This window comes from Amblyomma americanum, chromosome 11, assembly GCF_052857255.1.
Source record: "Amblyomma americanum isolate KBUSLIRL-KWMA chromosome 11, ASM5285725v1, whole genome shotgun sequence".
Taxonomy (NCBI): Eukaryota; Metazoa; Arthropoda; class Arachnida; order Ixodida; family Ixodidae; genus Amblyomma; species Amblyomma americanum.
Window position 1 is genome coordinate 101,366,074 of NC_135507.1, and position 17,543 is coordinate 101,383,616.

Genomic DNA, 17,543 nt, shown 5'->3' on the forward strand with positions numbered 1-17,543 from the left:
ATATTTTATTTTTTATATCATGTGAATGGTATTAGCGCTTGTTAGACGCTTAAAATTTTCAATAAGCAAGCTTCTTGAATAACATTTTGCGGCACTAGAGTGCGTAGTACGACCCTGCATTGTCGGCTTTCAGTTATATGTTGAGTGCTGGCGCGCTCGATCGGTAGATCCCTGCCCATGATTCCTGCCCATGATCCCTGCCCACAAGGATCCCCGAGGGCAGCATGTACAGAGTGTTTCACGTAAGTCTTCACAAAATTTTTTTTTAAATAGACATTTTGAAGGGCGCTTTTTTCGCATCGCACTGTCAGCGCAGTAGTCCATCACTCTACCGCTAAGACGTGCTAACTAGCAAGCTGGTTAACCAATATTCAATAGTTAACTGTTTAACTATTACTGTTAAGTTTTTAATTACTGAGATGTGTGCAGCCCAGCGTAATTAATACTTATATAAGTTTTGTACAGTTTTCAAAACGCGATTATGCTTGGCGCTGTTGTCTAACAGATTTTGGCTACTTCGACGAGTTACTTGCAATGGGGAGGTTGCTTTCGTCGTGGCCTAGTGGTCTGGGCGTCCGCTTCGGCTGCGGCAGGTGGTTGGTTCGAAACCCACCGGTAAAAAATGAGTACAAGCCACCCCCGATCCGGCGCCCGGCTTCTTCAGGGGTGTGTGCTCGGAGGAGGCTCCGCAAACCCCGCTGCGCCCTTTCGGGGGCAAACCCAGGTTCGAACAACTCAACCTGCAAAGGTGGTTCGTGTTTCACTCCCCAGTGAAGAAGAGTTCGACTCAAGACTCGTACGCTCTAACCAGCGTCAAGTTCAAACACTATGGTCTTTCGTCAGAACCGATTAATAGTATCACTGCGGTCATGGGCTATAGTCCGGGTTTTCCGGCTGCCCGACTTTGTGAGAAAAGCTTGCTAGCTTCTGGAAAACGCAAGTATTTTGGCATGATGTAGCCTGAATTTGTTGGGCCACAGCGCCGAGGGTAACCACGTTTTTTTTTTTATTTATAAGAACTGAGATATTAAATCCGGTAGACTACACGCTTCTAAATAGTTAAGGAGCCTAACGGTAATAGTGAAAAATGTTAACTGTTCTGTATTAGTTGACCAGCCTGCTAGTTAGCGTGTGTTAGCTGCATTCTGATGTACTACACCGCTGAAGTGTGTTAGCTGCATTCTGATGTACTACACCGCTGAAAATGCTATGGCAAAAAAGCGCTAATATAAGTCAAAAAGCCCATTTTTATAAATTGTGTAAAATCTTGGGTGAAACACCTTGTAAATACCGTTTGCTAAATTCCGAAATCCAGCTTTCTGGCATAGCGAAAGAGCAGCCTGGCACAGCTGCCCTTCAGCTTGTTGTGAAGGTCATGTGCGGCTTACTCATTATACACGACTTCAACGCATGGCAGGAGCTGTGCAGGAAAGACACAAAGCATTATTCGGACTCAGGAAGGCTTCAGTGCTGCAGCCTTGATTTCCGCGTCCAAAACAGGAGGGACCGCCACGGTGGAGGAATTTTTCTCTGCACAAGAAACGCAGACTAAACTTCAACGCATAGATTCAAATTGGTTTTTTGTGGAAAGTAAATGGCGCAGTGATTGTCTGGCATCTCGGTGGGAACCACGCCGTAAGGGAAGGGATAAAGGAGGAGGTGAAAGGAGAAAGGAAGATAGAGGTGCCGTGGTGGAGGGCTCCGGAAAATAATTTAGACCACCTGCACGTCTTGGTTTTGAGCCCCGAACGCTGAAAACCACGAGAATAACAGTGCGAGTAGCGAACTGGGCCAAATTTGCCTCACGGGAGATACGGCGGTCTTTTCATTTTCTCATGATATGCGAGTATTTTCTCTTGAGAAAATCTAGTGAAGTAGTGTTGCAGCGGAGTGAAGCCAATCCAACTTGAACGCAACGCGTGAGGTAAACACGAACTTGCTACACACTTCTTGCAGAATTTTCGTTGTGCAGCAAGAAATTGGTAGTTAAAATGCATATCTATAGAGACTGTTCAAGCTTGTGGATGGCCGTTTTGGGGAAGTATGTCACTGCGCCTGAAAATGGCAAGAGCAGCGACATGTGCTAGCGCGGCACCTGCATTACCGCTGCTGTTTGCACCATTAAAGTGTCTACGGAGATATACCGAGCATACAAGTTATAAAAATAAGCTGTGAACGTCTAAACACCGCCTTTCAGATGTTTTTACTGCCGTAATCTTACTGTCTTCGACGGCACACAGATGCTTGTTTGCGCATACACCTGTCGGACACAGCAGTTCGATCACTTGATATAGCCTCTTTCACGTCGCTAATAAGATTAATTTTAAAAATGAAAGTCATTGAACTCCGTTACACCGATGGTCGGGCGATGGCTTTTTTCTTGCTTGACAACTATTTTGCTGCTTCTTATCTTTTTGGCTTGACTTGTTGTTTGTGGCTGCTATATGCACTCGGATCAAGCACTCAGTCACTACTTTTAACCACTTAGGCAGGGGACGCATGTGCGAAAACTTGGCCGTGCGCGCACCGATCGCCGCTTGCGAACTGCCGCCCCACTGCAAGCAGGGACGCACGGAGCAGCAAGCATCGGTGAGCCGACTCAAGCTCGACTCAAGCTCCGGCCACAGGCGGTGTCACACTTCTCCACCTCGCAGCAGTGACCGACCGCTGCTTGGCTTGGTCTACTTGAAATTCGCACAAAAAAAGACAATACTAGCCATATTATCAGAAAGACTGCATGCCAGCTATATACTCGAGCAGCGACAAAGCATGCCTGCGCAAGCTGCGAGCCTTCGGCAACGGCTTCGCCCGCGGACGCTTCAGGCGGCGAACTGCACTGCTGGCTGGTATAGTTACTATATAGGTTTTGCCAGAGTTGCGCGAAGGTGCCGCCAGGGGCAACAAAGTTGTGCAGTGAAGCCGTGTGCCGTTTTAGCAGGATAATAATAATAATAATAATAATAATAATTGGTTTTTGCGGAAAGGAAATGGCGCAGGAGTCAAGCAGCTAGAGTGGCAAGGGAGTCGTGAAGCAATTACTGGCTATTATCAAAATAATTTACAGCTGCTGCATATACACATCATTGCACCTACTGAAATACCCGAGCAGTCGCTGCCCTCATGTAACTTGGTAATTTTCCCTGATACAGCCAAAATATACACGGGAGTGCTGCATGAGCAAATCGCGCAACACCTCACACTTACACCAGAAACGTAAATTTGGTGGCGATCATTGTAACGCATGCGGCAATATGAGTTATCGTCATGGTGGAAGAAAAATACCAAAATGCCATCTTTAGATCTATTTTACATTAAGTATTCAACATATTCCGTACCTCTACCTCCACTAGCGCGGCATATAACACAAACACCAAATTAAGACCCTGCCTTAAACACTGAAACGTCAGCTGCTGTGAAGGTTATAAAACCACGGTTCGCAACGCGGTTTTCTCCTTTGTATTGAAAATCAAAAGTAGTCTCAAGTGTCTCAAGCAGCCCGTGTCATTTACTTGTTGTTCTCGCTTCGGCTGTCTTGTTGAAACTTGCAATGATGTATCTTTTGCTTTCATACACATAAAATTGGTGCACGTACGCCTTATCTCAAGAACTAAGTTACCTCTCATATTCTTGAAATGGGCTTTTCGCGGCCCATGCTCAGCAACCATTCCGCATGGGATTGAATAAAACGGCCTGCCACTCTCTGAGCGGTTGCACAACACCCAGCTGTCCAATTGGCTGCGATGATATCAGCGAGAAGCGAGAAATGCGTGAAAACTCACTGCAGCAAACGGACACAGCGTATCAAAAAATTCAGGGGCTCACTTTGTTGACCTAAAGTGCGGTGATGCGAAAGCCTTTAGCACGGTGTTGTTGTTCGCGTCACTGATGTGTGGTTAAGATGTAATTAAGTACACAATTGTTAGTCACTCTTAAATGCTGAAGACACTGGAGGGCATTCGGGAGGCGTCTGTCTGATTCGACGCCTTTCGGCAAACACTCTCCAGCGTCCTAGACAAGGAGAACTACGTATTCGTTGACAGGAACTAGCGGTGGCGTTAGCACGCCCAGCTGCGGAACGGAATGATGGCGGCTCGAATCCCATCATGCACAGAGATTTTTTTTTTCTTATCGAGTTGAGGTGTGTCATGGACGGACGGACGACGGACGGACGCCGCGAGTATGAGCCATTAAAGGCTTTCCCCTTAAAGCATAAATGTGAGCCACTTACCCTCACCTCGGCACGCTGCCACCACGAGAGGTGATGCAATGCGGCCGGAGTGCAATGTAGGGCTGGCTTCACGGTGGTAGACGGTTGCCTGGCAGTCACGTGATTACGCGGCAGCGAGAGAAAACAAACGCGAAACTATGGCAAAGCATATATTGTAACTCTACTTCCTGGCTGCCTTGGTCGTCGCTAGGCCTATAGCCTTTTCGCACCGAAACAGCAGTGGACGGCGCTTCGGAAGTCACCTGCGCTGTAATGACATGTCCTACTCTTCACATCGCTTTGCTATCAACAGCATCGTTTCCCAATAAAACAAAAATATTGCCAATTTGCGCGACGCCTTTGGCAGCGGGGCTAGCAGGCGCCAGGCGAGCCGGACCGCAACGGCGGGCCAGTGGCAGCTGCGAGGCTGTTGTGGAAGAAATTTGCTCGTATCACATTTGGTGCTTCTACTAGCAACTCGATATTAATGCGAAAGCCTTTACTGGATCATGTTCGCGTCCGTCCGTTACGCTCTTCAAATCGATAAGAAAAAAAAAAACCTTTGTGCACGATGGGATTCGAACCTTCCGTTCCGCAGTCGCGGGCGTGCTAACGACTACGCTGCTTCCTACCAACGTATATGTAGTTCTCCCTGTCTGGGACGCTGGAGAGCGTTTGCAGAAAGGCGTCGAATCCGACGGATGCCTCCCGAACGCCCTCCAGTGTCTCCAGCATTTAAGACTGACAAACAATTGTGTACTTAACATCTCAACCACACATCAGTGGCAGAAGCAGCAACACCGCGCTAAAGAATTTCGCCTCATTGCACTTTATGTCAACATAGTGCCCCCTGAATTTTCGGTCAGTGATCCACAAAAATGATATATTTTTCACGTTTCTCTATTCCACGGTTTATTAGTTACGTCACGAGCATTATGAAACCGGCGGCGGGATCCAGGCTCGCCGGCCGGCAGGCAGGCTCGGCGTACTTCACGTTCACCCACGAAATGATAAAATAGCCGTGCTAGAAGAAAGCCTTCCTCCTATATTCGAGAAACGACAGCATGCCTTTACCGTGAACCCGACCCACAATAAAATAAAGGTATGCTCGATTTCCGCGACGCCAGGAGTACCGCACAAGGCAGCAGGAGCAGCAAGCTTGTATGCATCGCAGTTATCGCCTCTGCCAGCAACTCGGTATCGGCCAACCATCCTCTGAAATGGTGAAATTTTTTACATTCGTCTATCCCAGGGCTTGTGGTGAACGTAAACAAACAATGCTAGCGCATTTATTTTTTTATTTTTTTGACACCGGCGGCCGGCATACAGGCTGGCAGGTCGGCCCCGAGGAAGCGCGCCCCAACGTCATCGTGACGCTGGAGCTCTCTGCACTCGCATTGGCTGCCGCTTCCCGTCGTTGCGTTTGCCGCGAGCGGCCCGTCGTTGATATCTAGCAGGTTGGACGCAGGCGACGAGCTGCAATCGGACGTTGCGATGCCGTTCGCTACGGCGCGCTGCAGTGAATCGCGCTCTATTCGCACATGTGTCCTCGCCTTTAGCCTGGGACAAATTTGGCGGCCACCATCGTGTTGCCCATAGTCATGTTAATGATTGGATATCGATTTTGATCTAAATTCCAGGTCAAATTGTGAACAGGGGTTGGGGTAAATTTGGCCAAAGCCAAATTTGGAGGTTGCTATCGTACTGACCATGTTAAAACTAGCCTAGATATCGGTTTCGGTCCAAATCCGAGAAAGTCACAATTCTGGACTGAGCCAAATCTGGAATAGTCAAGGCCAAATTTGGAGGTCACCATCGTGTTCGCCATAGTCAAAGTAGCCTGGACGTCGATTTTGGTCCAAATCCGAGAAGGTTAAAATTGGGGGCGGACAAGTTTGGAGGTCACTGTTCCATTGGCCATAGTCAAGTGAGCCTAGATATATGATTTTGGTCCTAATCGATGGTGGCCAAATTTTGGGGGGTCGGGGTGGACAAATTGTGGGGGTGCGGGTGGGCTAATGTTGTTAATGACCAGGGCTAAATTTGGGGACACCACTGCATAGAGAAAGTATGCTCCGGCATGAAATCGCTAAGTCCGAAGGTCATCTAGCGAACTGTACGTAACTCGAGATTCGCAGTTAGTAGAGCTATTGCTCTAAAATTTTTGTGTCTGTGGTAATCTTTCACCAACCAGGGAAACCTTCACTCACGAAGAGCACCAGACTCGAACTTCAGAGGTCGTGAGTTTGGATCCCAGCAGCGGCATGTGGTTGTTTTTCTCTTGCTTTCCTATTAATTAGCTTTAAGCCATAAAATAATTACACTAATAATTTCTAGATATTCAACGCCATAAATTGAAAAAGAAAACATTCGCTATGCTCCTTGGTTTCGGTGACCGTTGACTTCCGTCATAGTTGGAGGCGTTGTTCGTACCCATAATAAACACGAATACGCTGTCCACATTAATACGAACCCTTCAATGGAGAAATTAGCTATGACGGGGGGCTTTCGCACATCCTGCACGCTAATTGATTTTGATGTTCTCAGAAGCTCTCTTGCGATATAAGCGCCACTTTTTAGCTCACAGGCGCATCGTGTCGTTCTTTGTTAGTCAAGCAAGGTAATTAAATTTTTCCTTTCGACTTGATGGGATCAGACAAAGGCTGGACTACGTACAGCCCCCGTCAAAAGTGCACATTCCAAGGAGTTTGCTTCCAAGCTGTTTAGCGGCGCTCTCTGGAACATCTAGCAGTCATAAGGTTGGGAAGATGGAGGGATGGAAGCCATTGCTCTTTCGAGAGATTACGGTCGCTCAGGATGCATAACGAGGCACGCCACAGGCCTCGCAGGCAAACCCCTTGGGCTGCATACTTCTGACGGGGGGTGTACGTTCTCTCTAACTCTGATTTAAAGGGTTAGCTGGAGAGACAGTGGAGAGACCTTTGCCCTGGAGTGGGCGTAGTCAGTCTGATGATGATGATGATGGCGATGATGATGTATTTTCTCTAGAGTAGAATGCAACTCAAAGTCGTCCACTTCGTTCTTTGTTCAAATCGAATATAAATTATTCGTTTTCGTTGCGTTCCTTTCCCTTTCTTTTTCACACTGCTGAGTATGGCTTCGCTGTCAGTTTCATCACACGCAGTTTTGCGCCAAAGCCCTTTTCCGGCCTTTGCCGGGAGCGTGTTTCCATCCCATCGGCGGTGCCGAAGTAGAGACAGGAGCTTCGGCCTGCGTGCAGAGAATCCTCCTACGCCAACCACCAAACTCACGCCCAATGAATGGAGAGCACTGGACTGCGCCGAGCAGTGGGGAAGTGGCGCGAGGGGCGAGAGCATGTAGTCCTATCTCGCTCTTGTCAGCGGTTAATTAGCCAGGCGCGCGGATTCGTTAGGCTAATTAATGAAGACGAGCCGCGCGCCGGCGAAGAGAGGCCGGCCCAGACAATGGGGCCTCGGCGCACAACAGCCTTCCTAGCGAGAGCAACAACACGAAGCCGGCGGAGGGAGAGGGCGCTGCTCTCTTAAAAGGAGTGAGTCCTAAACACGGCGCAGACGACGTGCGAGTCTCCTTTTGTCTCCCAGGTGGCCCGATGGGCCCCGCAGAGAATGGAGCTAGTTTTCTCGGCCTTCTTATCTGCTGGACCGGCGAAGCAGTTGCGCCGAGGCCCGGTTTATATCGTCCGCTGTCAGCGAGAGTGCGCGATAGACATTCTTTGGCGAACGCTGAGAAAGAGGTGCCTGGCAAGAATAAAAGCGTGCTTATACGAAATGTAAAGTGGCGGAGATTGTGCGAACGATACAATGTGTATGCTCCCTCACGTGCGTTCAGGATTTATGCATTTTCGCTCGCCGGTGTTGTCTACGCAGCCGAAAGCGACTGCGGGGATCACCAGGGCGCATGCCAGGTGACCAAAGCGAAAGCAAGAACTGACATGTTCGAAGAGTAGCATGGCAAAAACTCCTTTGTTTCCTTTCGTCTCAGTGCGTGCTTTCTTAGCGAGATACTTAAAAAGGCAAGATAAGTTATCTTTCCATTACATGTGTCTGTAATTTTATAGTTTCGCCGACACCACATCTTTTAAATCAAACTGTTTGGCACAGCGCAACTTTATCGAGAGCCCATTTCAGAGCCCCTTTAAAGACAGTTTTTTTTTTTTACGGGCTGTTTAAGACGAGGTGATAATACCGAAATGATGCGGCGCACTTGATTTTTGCTTTTTTTGTTTGCTCCTATCCTGGCCTCACCGTCTGTCCATGCTCGATGTTTAGGCGAACGACCGCGCGGGATCCACACGTTGGTGGAGGAGTTGAATGATGTCGCCCAGTCGGAAGCGCCGCCGTGGCGGCGAGGCGAGGGGCTTTAGCCTGCAGCAAGGTCACCCTAAAGCCCCTAGATAAGCTTCGCTAAGTACCGAAAGCGTTTGCGGCACCGCCGAAGCATACTGTATTGTACAGCGCCCACTTCCGGTATGGGAGCTGCTTCCGCCCGTCATGTTCTTCCTGGAGCTGTCAGGCTCGAACTCTCGTAGTCGTTTCATTACGCAAGCTCTCGTATTTTGTGCTCTTTGTGCCGGTAAGCGTTGTCCGCCGAAACTGCATGTGATTATTGTCCTCGACTTATAAGTGTCCAGTTCATCTTTACGGGACACGTGTTTGAAAAGTTCGACCCGAACTTCATCACAGCAAGCGACAGGCATTAGGCTTATTCCGCGCCGAAGGAAGTTGCGGGGTGTTGTGTGTGAGTGAGTGGCTGTGAAAGAGAAGGAATGAAGTGGAATATGTGCTCTGGTGCATTACCTGCCTCTCTGGTGGGGACAGGAGTACTTAACCTTCCAGGCAACTAATATCTGCGCAGTGGAAGAACGAGACGGTCAAGAGATTGAGACAGCCCGCCCGCGTTAGCGTCCGCCCACGCCTCGGTTGGCATCGGCAGCGTTAATCACCGGGAATGCTGGAAACAAAGCTTATCGACGACTTAACCAGGGTGGTGTGAATTGCGTTCCCTGCTAGTGTACCTCGGTTGTGTGTAGTGCTTGCGGCTCGAGATCACCCCGAAATATTTTTCAACCACGCAACAAGAAGCAACAGCGTCCACTGTGTTCTCCTGTGCGCTCTGCTAGATATTCGTGCCGTGTGTTGCGTTGGGATATGCGAAACTCGTGAGTTCATTTTCGCCCTCCTCTGTTAGAAACATGCGAATTTAATTAAGATATGCGATAATTGAGACTGACGCATATTTGCTAGCTTTTGTTCGTTCCTCACCCAAGTTATGCTAATGTTGGACAGCCAAAGTTTTGTTTATAATCTGCCTTGCGGGTGCTGCTCTTTGATCTTTTTTTTTTGCTTGCGCTCTGAATTTCCCTCGCAATGTGTACGTCTGCAAAGGCGACGTAGTGGCAATAACGAAAACGCTTTTCGCTATTAATAAATAAATTAATGCTTCCGGTGAAACAGGGCTGATTGTTCCTATGCTGGTCCTGAGAAACGCATCTTCCGGCCTTCTATATAAAGGCACTTCTACTTGTCATGCATCTAGTTAGTTGCATAGTATTTATTGTAAGCGTTCTTTTTGAGCCGGAGTTTAGCTTCTGAATCTTCAAGAAACGCGGCAGGGTGTTGCTAATTCTATCAGTTATGTGCCTTCTCCCTGTGTTTTGGTTCAACAGAAGAATATGTTTTCTTTTTCCGCAGGTCTTTCTTGTTCAGTGTTCCTTCGTACACATTTCTGTTCGCGCTGCAGCTATGTCTATTAGAATGCAAACAGGCTGACTTGCATGAATAACACCCCACGAGATCGGGATGTCACGCACTACGCCCTCCTGGCATCGAGCACGAGTATCTTGTTTCTTTAGACGGCCTTCTTCTTGTGATAAGAACCGTTGACTTGTTTGCATAATCCAGCAGGCTTGTTGTTGACGGTTTTGCTGCCGTGTGAATCGTTGCGAGACGACGACCATAAGCGGGCAGCCATCCTTGTCTTCCCTGCAAAAAAATACTGATAAGCACAGGTTGTGGCTGAGGCCAGTTTAGTCAAACCTTTATGATCGCACAACTTGGTAGCATTCTTTTTTATGTTGGCTATAGTCCTACACTCCTTATGATCCGAATGTTGCAAATTCCCTGTTGCGACTTGAGATTGGTCCGAGGTGACTGCAACCTGAAGTCATGTTCTTGTGCCGAGATGACAGCTACCTCGTAGAACTGCGTTTGGTTCCGATCTCTGATGTCGTCAGCTTTGTTTTTGTATGTGTTTTCAACGCTTCCTTTTTATTGCTTCGGTTGTATTAAAGCTCTAGTCGTTAGCAGAGCTCCTGTTGTCTCTTCTCTCGTCCCGTTTTCTACGCTGGCTCCTGTAAGGCGTGCAACCTGTGCGGCTATACAAACGCTCACTACTTCTACGATTCCGTAACCGCACGAGGCTGCACGCGATTCAGAAGCGTCTCGTGCAGCTACTGCTTTGAAAATAGCTTCAACAGCAACGTAGAGGCGGATACAGCATGCCACCAAAAGCCAGGTTTCGAAATCGGCCGCCGTGCTGGGCACTTTCGCCGACATGACCGTTTGTGGCAAAACACCGCGCAAATTAAATTATGAGTGCACTAGTGGCATGTTTATCTTCTTGTCAGTGCCTAGCTCATTTAAAATAATGTTCACTGTCCGCGACGGCAAAACCGTCACTGTGCAAGGTCTAAAGGCGTGCTCACATTAGCGGGAAAACGCGCAACGCAGGACGTTTTCCGCGTGCCGCTTCCCGCACAAGCCGGTTTTTCTCCCGCAGACAGCCTGCTGTGCCGTCCCGCAGAGCGATGGGTCCGGTACTTATTTTTCCCGTGCCGCTGACGAGAACAGCCAATGGGCGCCGACCGTGAACCGTGACGTCGGTCCAAGTTCAGTGACCCCGTCGGCGGAGGCGGAGGCTGCGCGCGTCCGGCCGGCCGGCCGGCCGGCCGGGCACTCGGCGGCTGCTTTGCCAGGGCGACGGGAGGGGAGCTAGCAGACGATCAAGACGACGACGCGAGAAAAGGGTGCGCTTTCCAGTCTTCTCTAGTGTCACGTGACTATCCCCTTCTCTTTCTGCTCGTTCGGGTCCTCCCTCAGCGCCTCCTCTCTCCACATTCCAAGACAACCGCAGCGAGAAAACGCGCGCAGTGTGAGCGTCATTCTGAGGAGCTGCGAGGCAGCGTCGACGTTGACGCTGTGCCGCTGCGGGAAGCTTGCCGCTAGTGTGAGCGCGCCTTAACAACGCACCGCTCGTATGCATGCAGCCGCATCGCCCGAGCGCGTTGGGAAGATGACGGACGACGCGAGCCGCGCAGGAAAGAAGGCTAGGCAGGAGGAACTTGTCGCTACTCCGTCGCTTTGGTCGCTTTCGCAGACGGCACCGCCGGCCGACTGCCCGCGAAGGCAGAGATCGTTTGCACCGGGCGACCTAGCGAAAGCTCCCTACACCCACTGGGGAGGCTAGCGCCTGGCGCTCCCGGGTTTCTCCGAGGGTGCTGGCTTGACCCGCCCCGGCCCCCGTATGCACGACGTTTTGGTGACGTGCGCACAGCTCCCTGCTCTCGAAGGGTAGAAGTCTGCCTCGAGTGAATGAGGCTTCCCGGTGGCGTGAGCAGCGGGTTTTGCGGGGCGACGCTGTTTCTTCTTCTCTACGCTCTTTTTATGTTCTTCGAGTTCTCGGCGGGCACTCTTTGTCCGACAGACTTAGCGGGAGCAAATAGGACAGCTTGTTTAGAGGCACGACTCACTCGAGCATTCGCCGTCGACGTAAACTCCATGCCGTTGTCATCACATCTGTGTCCCATGAATCAGCCACACATGCAACTCCGCCTGCAGTTACTTTCACGCAGCTGCGCACAAGAATGTATTAAAATCGCTGCGCCGTGTCGGCAACCCCGCATTCATCGCGCTGTGGAACTGCGGCGAGGGTAGAGCGATAAAGAAAAAAAAAGCGCTGAAACCAATGTTTGTTTTCTTAAGTACACAAATAGTTTTTTTTGCGCTTTTATTTATTCATTTTTCTCGACTCGTAAATCAGTTCCATTGTAACATTCGAGAGGAAAACAAAATGAAAAATTACACACCGCTGAGAACAACAATACACCTCACACCGCGTAACAAGAGATACTGACAAGTACACACAGGCATGCACGCGCGCACACATAACCACTATGAACGCAGGTGACGTCCCCAGCTCTGCGGAAAAACAGTTCATAACAAGAAATTTCTTGCTTTTTTTGTCGTCAAAAATAAAAAAAAAACTGTGCACGCCAAAGCACTAAGGTGTCGGTGACGTCAATGTTCAGAAAGTCAAAACATTTTGAGAAATAAAATAGAACATGCCCTCATACATAGATGAGCATTCACGTATTACAGCTTAGCTATCAACCCAATGTAACCAAGCAGAACGGACAATTTCCAGACAAGAGGCAGAATGAGGTTAGAAGTTAAAGATTTTTAAAAGCAAGGTCGTCGCTTCAATATTCAAGAAAGTGCCCGACCATATCAAATTTAAGTTGCTGCACAGCTCAGCATTAGTTTAAGGTTTGAAATCCCGCAGGACTGTCGTCTACTGCAAGAAACAAAGAATTGTTTTGTACGAACGTGAAGAAAATAATAACGGCGATGAAAAGAACGCCGAGTTCTGACCTCTTCAGACTTCTTCTGTTTGGTTACACGGCAAAGACTGTTTTATTAACACTCGGCGAAACCAACGATGGAGCGCGTGTCGCCAATCTTGCCACAACAATAAAAAAATGTCACAGTCAGCCCAAGAGGCGTTGTCCTTGTCATAAAGAAAATCTGTGGCCGATGAACACATGTGCGTACGGCAGTGCCCATAGACGCAGGGCCAGCATTCATGGCACATCATTCGAAACGCTGTCAGTCTTGATTTTGTTGTACCGGAAAAGGAAGGTAAATTCGGTTCGTAAACGCTGCGGCAGTGTGAAGGCTTTTCCTCCCTAAGATACATGAGCAGCAGTCCCGAGCGCCACCTGGTAAAAAGTTAAGTCCGATGGCAGCAGCGGCTGTATTCGTCCAACTTAAGTAGCGTTCTGTTTTGCTTGAGTAGTTAGAGAATAGGTATATTTTTAATCTGAACCGAATGTAGTAAGGACGAAGTTAACAGAAACGTAAATTGAATGACAGCGACAAACTGGTTGTTTTCACGCCTATTTTTCACGATTGTTTACACGAAAAAAAATTTATTAGAATCCGGACAGCCTTAAATGTGCGGTACGTTTCCTAACCGAAATGCAAGACAAATTAACAACAAACAAGGGACATTTTTCCAGCGGCTGTGAAGCTCGCGCTTATGTACAGCCTCATATTTTTTCAAAGCTACCTTAGTAAGTGCAGTGTTCAGGCTATAGAACAAAGCCAGAACATTCGAAACACGCCATCATAGAGACGTTCCAAAAGCTTATCTGCCAAGAAGTTTATATGTTCAGATAAGAGCAACAAAATATTTGTAAAATCGGACAAACTAGCGAGGCTATCGCTGTGTAAAAACTCATCAGGTGAAGTTGCCCATAACTGCGGTTAACAGACGTCCTTGCAAAACCGTTTTCACGTTTCAGTGAACCCGGATAAAGAGATTCATAGCGAGAAAGCAGTGGTGAAAAGAAGTAACAAATTGAAGTATGCGAGTATTCAGTACAGCTAATACAGGGCAGTTGTGACTCGTACATTCAAAATGTTTCCGGGGCGAAGAACACGTATAGACAAGGATTCATCGGAACCCAAAATGACTCGTCCGACGAATAAGCTCCTTGAAGGTGACGTCTCAACACTGTCAGCGAAGGATGCGCGTTCTGCGCGTTCAGAATGTTAGAGAATTAATCACGTAACCTATTTTCGCGTTTTAAAACTGAGTACATACATTTGACTAGCGACTGCGAGCGGAGCGTCGGATTTACCATACAGGGACGCGGCGTAGACGATGTTCTCGGCATGAGCATTGCTTTCTCCGGTGCATGATTTGGCTTTTATGAACTCAAACTCGAATTTTTTCCGCGCACACCAGCCGATGAGCTAAGTACAGCACACGGTGTTGCCTCGTATGCCACTCTGCATTTTCCAGTTAGACACTGACTCGAGTTACAGAGTAAAGTAGGCGACGACACGAAAAAAAAATTGAGCAAGTGTTGTCAGAGCACTACAGTACAGCTCAATATCTTCTTTCGCTCCAGTTTAAATGTGACCATTTAGATCAAGCATAACCTCAGTTTCATCGGGCCAATAACTGTACTTAACCTGGTACATAGATAGCTACATTGCGTACATTCCCATCAAACTTCAGAATGGCTGCTTGGCAAACCAACTGTTCATGTCCCATCTACAACGTAATTTTTTCCTGCTAAAACCTTATAGGTGCATATCAGCAATGACGACGCGGAAATTAGCCGCACAATAATTCTCATAGCCATCACGCCCATCTCATAGCCGTCCACCCAAATTTCCAGTGCGCGAGGTTATTTAAGCATAAAAAAAACATGGGAAAATTCACGAGAATCCGTTTACAGAAACTACATCACACACACTGCAATGCGAGTTAATCTCCTCGGCGTTCTTTGAACACACGTGGGCGCGCACGAGAAGCTCGCGTAACCACTGTCTCTCTCTTATAGCGGCTCGACACGTCTGGTGCTACACTCAGAAAAACAGCTTACGGCTATTATTACCGGTACACTTACAAAAATGGAAATCGTTATGCGCGTCAGTCAGACGGTTGTAATCTTCACTGTGGTGACGACGAGAAGACGCTGATGAGCTCTACTTGCCTTTGCAAGTGGGGAGAAAGGAAGGACCCAGTGAACAGTGGTAAATATCGGCTTGACAGTTTTGATATGGCATTTTACAACACCTCGGCAGACAGTACGTCGGCAACGCCACTTGGGTAATGCAAGAAATGCGCAACTCCTGCAATACTGCATGTGGAAAAACTTCGCTAGTATGCTTCATCATTTTTGTCCATGACACTTATAGCTTAAACTTTATCAGTGCAGTCGAATGTCCATAGAATTCATGCCGCAAAGCTTAGATTATTTATTGACGCTATTTCGCTCTCAGGACAGTGATTAATGGAGGAAATAATTGCTCTGGTGGGGCAAGCCCTGAAAATTTCGAGTGCCAAAGTTCTGTGCTTTGAACAGTCTGTTCTTTCTTTCTGCATTGTGGCTGGGGATTGTGGCCGATACAGGGGATTGTGGCCAGCACCAAATCATGCCAGTCTCGAACTGAAAGTGCAGATAAATGCACACTGCTTGTGTTACCCATGTGGTGCTGGATAAGCTCATTTTTCCAGATGCGTCGAGAATCCTGGTAATAAGTGAAGCACAGCGGATGCGCTGCATGGCAATAATCGGGGCGCAGACCCCACATGACAATACCTCCATGACAACATAAGCTCCTGACATCATGAAATAGATGGCTCTGCTGTTTCAGTAATGCTCGACGCATGAGGAAAACCAGTCCCAACACGAGGAAAAAGCGTGTCAGGTGTAGAGGTGACAAGCACTAGTATCCACGCACTTGAAAACAGTTTGTCACTACTGTGCACACCAAAAAGGGTAGTGGCATCGTCTTTGATATGCAGGTGCATCTACATCGCAGTGTTCAGCGGTTTTCTCCGTGTTCAGCGCCCCACCTAACAAGCCAGCAAGAAACACGGGATGCACAACAACACAAACACAAGTCCACTTCTCGGCTTTTTCTGTCACGCCATCGCGGTTCCGGGCACAAGCGCACAAAGTAAAAAGTTGTGAATGACTCGCGTCGCCTGCCTCAGTCTTCTTCAATAAATATTTGCACACGCACCAATGTCCTTTCCAAGATCAACAAGAGGACTGCCGCACACACACACACACACGCACTAACATTTGGTCCACTGACAACGTTTTCGACAACGCAAACGACACTTCGCCGGTGACGGTGGTGACAACACGCAGGTGGCATTCGAGGCCGCTGGGAGCCTTTAGGCCAATGCAAACCGCAACACCGCCACTTCGACGACTGGCCGCGCTCCCGAGCGAAGTCGTGACGGACTGCTTTCACAGTACCTGCCGCGAAGTTCTTTCAACACTTCCGAGTCAGCAGTTACGACGCTTTCATGGCCACAGCTGTCGCGGAATCGCAGCAGCGAGGAGCGAAACCGTCGTCGCAAAGCGTCGCTCGAACCTAGACCAAGTTATTTAAAAGTGTTCTACTCCCTCACGCACAAACGCGTCCGAGCCGTGCTGCAACGTTTCGGAGGACCAGACGCTACGACCCCTGTCTTCCAACGCCAGGGTGGCCGAAGACTCCGTCCTCTCTTCGTCCATGAGCGAACTAGAAGACCTCTCCGAGTCCGACGGACTCTTGATGCCGGAGTAGGCGACCTGCTGCCTGAGGCACGAGTCCCCGATGATTGGCAGGTGCCGAGCCCTGGGCGACGAAGTGAGAGCCGCCGTTAGAGATCCCAGGATCGTCCTGTCTGGAACAGGAGCCACGACGTTGTTCAGCATGGCTGCTCGGCCCAGGGACCGGTAGCTTCCACCCTGCTTGGGACCGTGGCGTCCCACTTGGTGCGGTTGCGTGCGCCAACCGTCGCCCGACTGGGGATGGTTGTGCTGTTGGGCGGTCGGCGGGGCCGCGGCGTCTTCGTCGATGGTCTCGTACACGTGGTCGTTGCGGGCGTAGGGGTCCGGAGGCTTCCAAGCCCCGTCGTCGCTGGCGTTGCTTCGAGCGTTGTAGTGGTTAGGGGGCCACTGCGCGGCCGTGTAAGGTAGGCAGTCCGGCGGGGGCCCCTGGCTTGCAGCCGGTGGGGGCCAGGCATTGCAGATCCAGCTTCGCAGAGGGTGCTCTTCACAGGGGTAGTTGCTCGTCACCGTGGTTATAGATGGGAGACCTGCGCGGACGGCAAAAGAGCGAGGCGGGCGAAGTGAGCGGGGCAGGTTGCTTACAAGTTTTACACGGTACGATTTCGCTGCACGTGCTACACTATCCTGAACACTGGTGGGTCTTTTCGCAGTGGCTGAGCACGTTAGGGGCGACTTAAATTTCTGCAGCACGTTCTAAAGGCCAAAATTTCGACTAGTCCGCTCTCCGCTCCTGCTGTGTCGCCGTTGCGTTTGAAGTTTAGAAATATTATAATGAGAGCATATATGACGGCAAAGCAAAATATACCCGTAAAAAGGAAAGAATGGAAGACAGCCAGATTTAATAACTGCAGTCAACCACAGGACATACTGGCTAATAAAGACAGATGTACAAGTAGTCCCGAAACTAACATCTGCGGGACGACACTCTCGAAGGTAGCTCGCTGCAGTGGCAGCGTACCACAGAAATGAATG

The 17,543-nt window shown here is 49.1% G+C and overlaps 1 protein-coding gene across 6 annotated transcripts in view; it reads right to left on the bottom strand.

The window, feature by feature from the left end:
- Window positions 1–12,183: 12,183 nt before the first annotated feature.
- Window positions 12,184–17,543, bottom strand: part of LOC144111213 (latrophilin Cirl-like) — a 378,723-nt gene continuing 373,363 nt past the window's right edge. For all 6 annotated transcript variants that reach the window (XM_077644425.1, XM_077644426.1, XM_077644424.1 and 3 more), the window contains one exon: window positions 12,184–17,098. In XM_077644425.1, coding sequence (XP_077500551.1) covers window positions 16,404–17,098 — 695 coding nt within the window. In that variant the 3' untranslated portion in view covers window positions 12,184–16,403. The remainder of the gene's footprint in view (window positions 17,099–17,543) is intronic.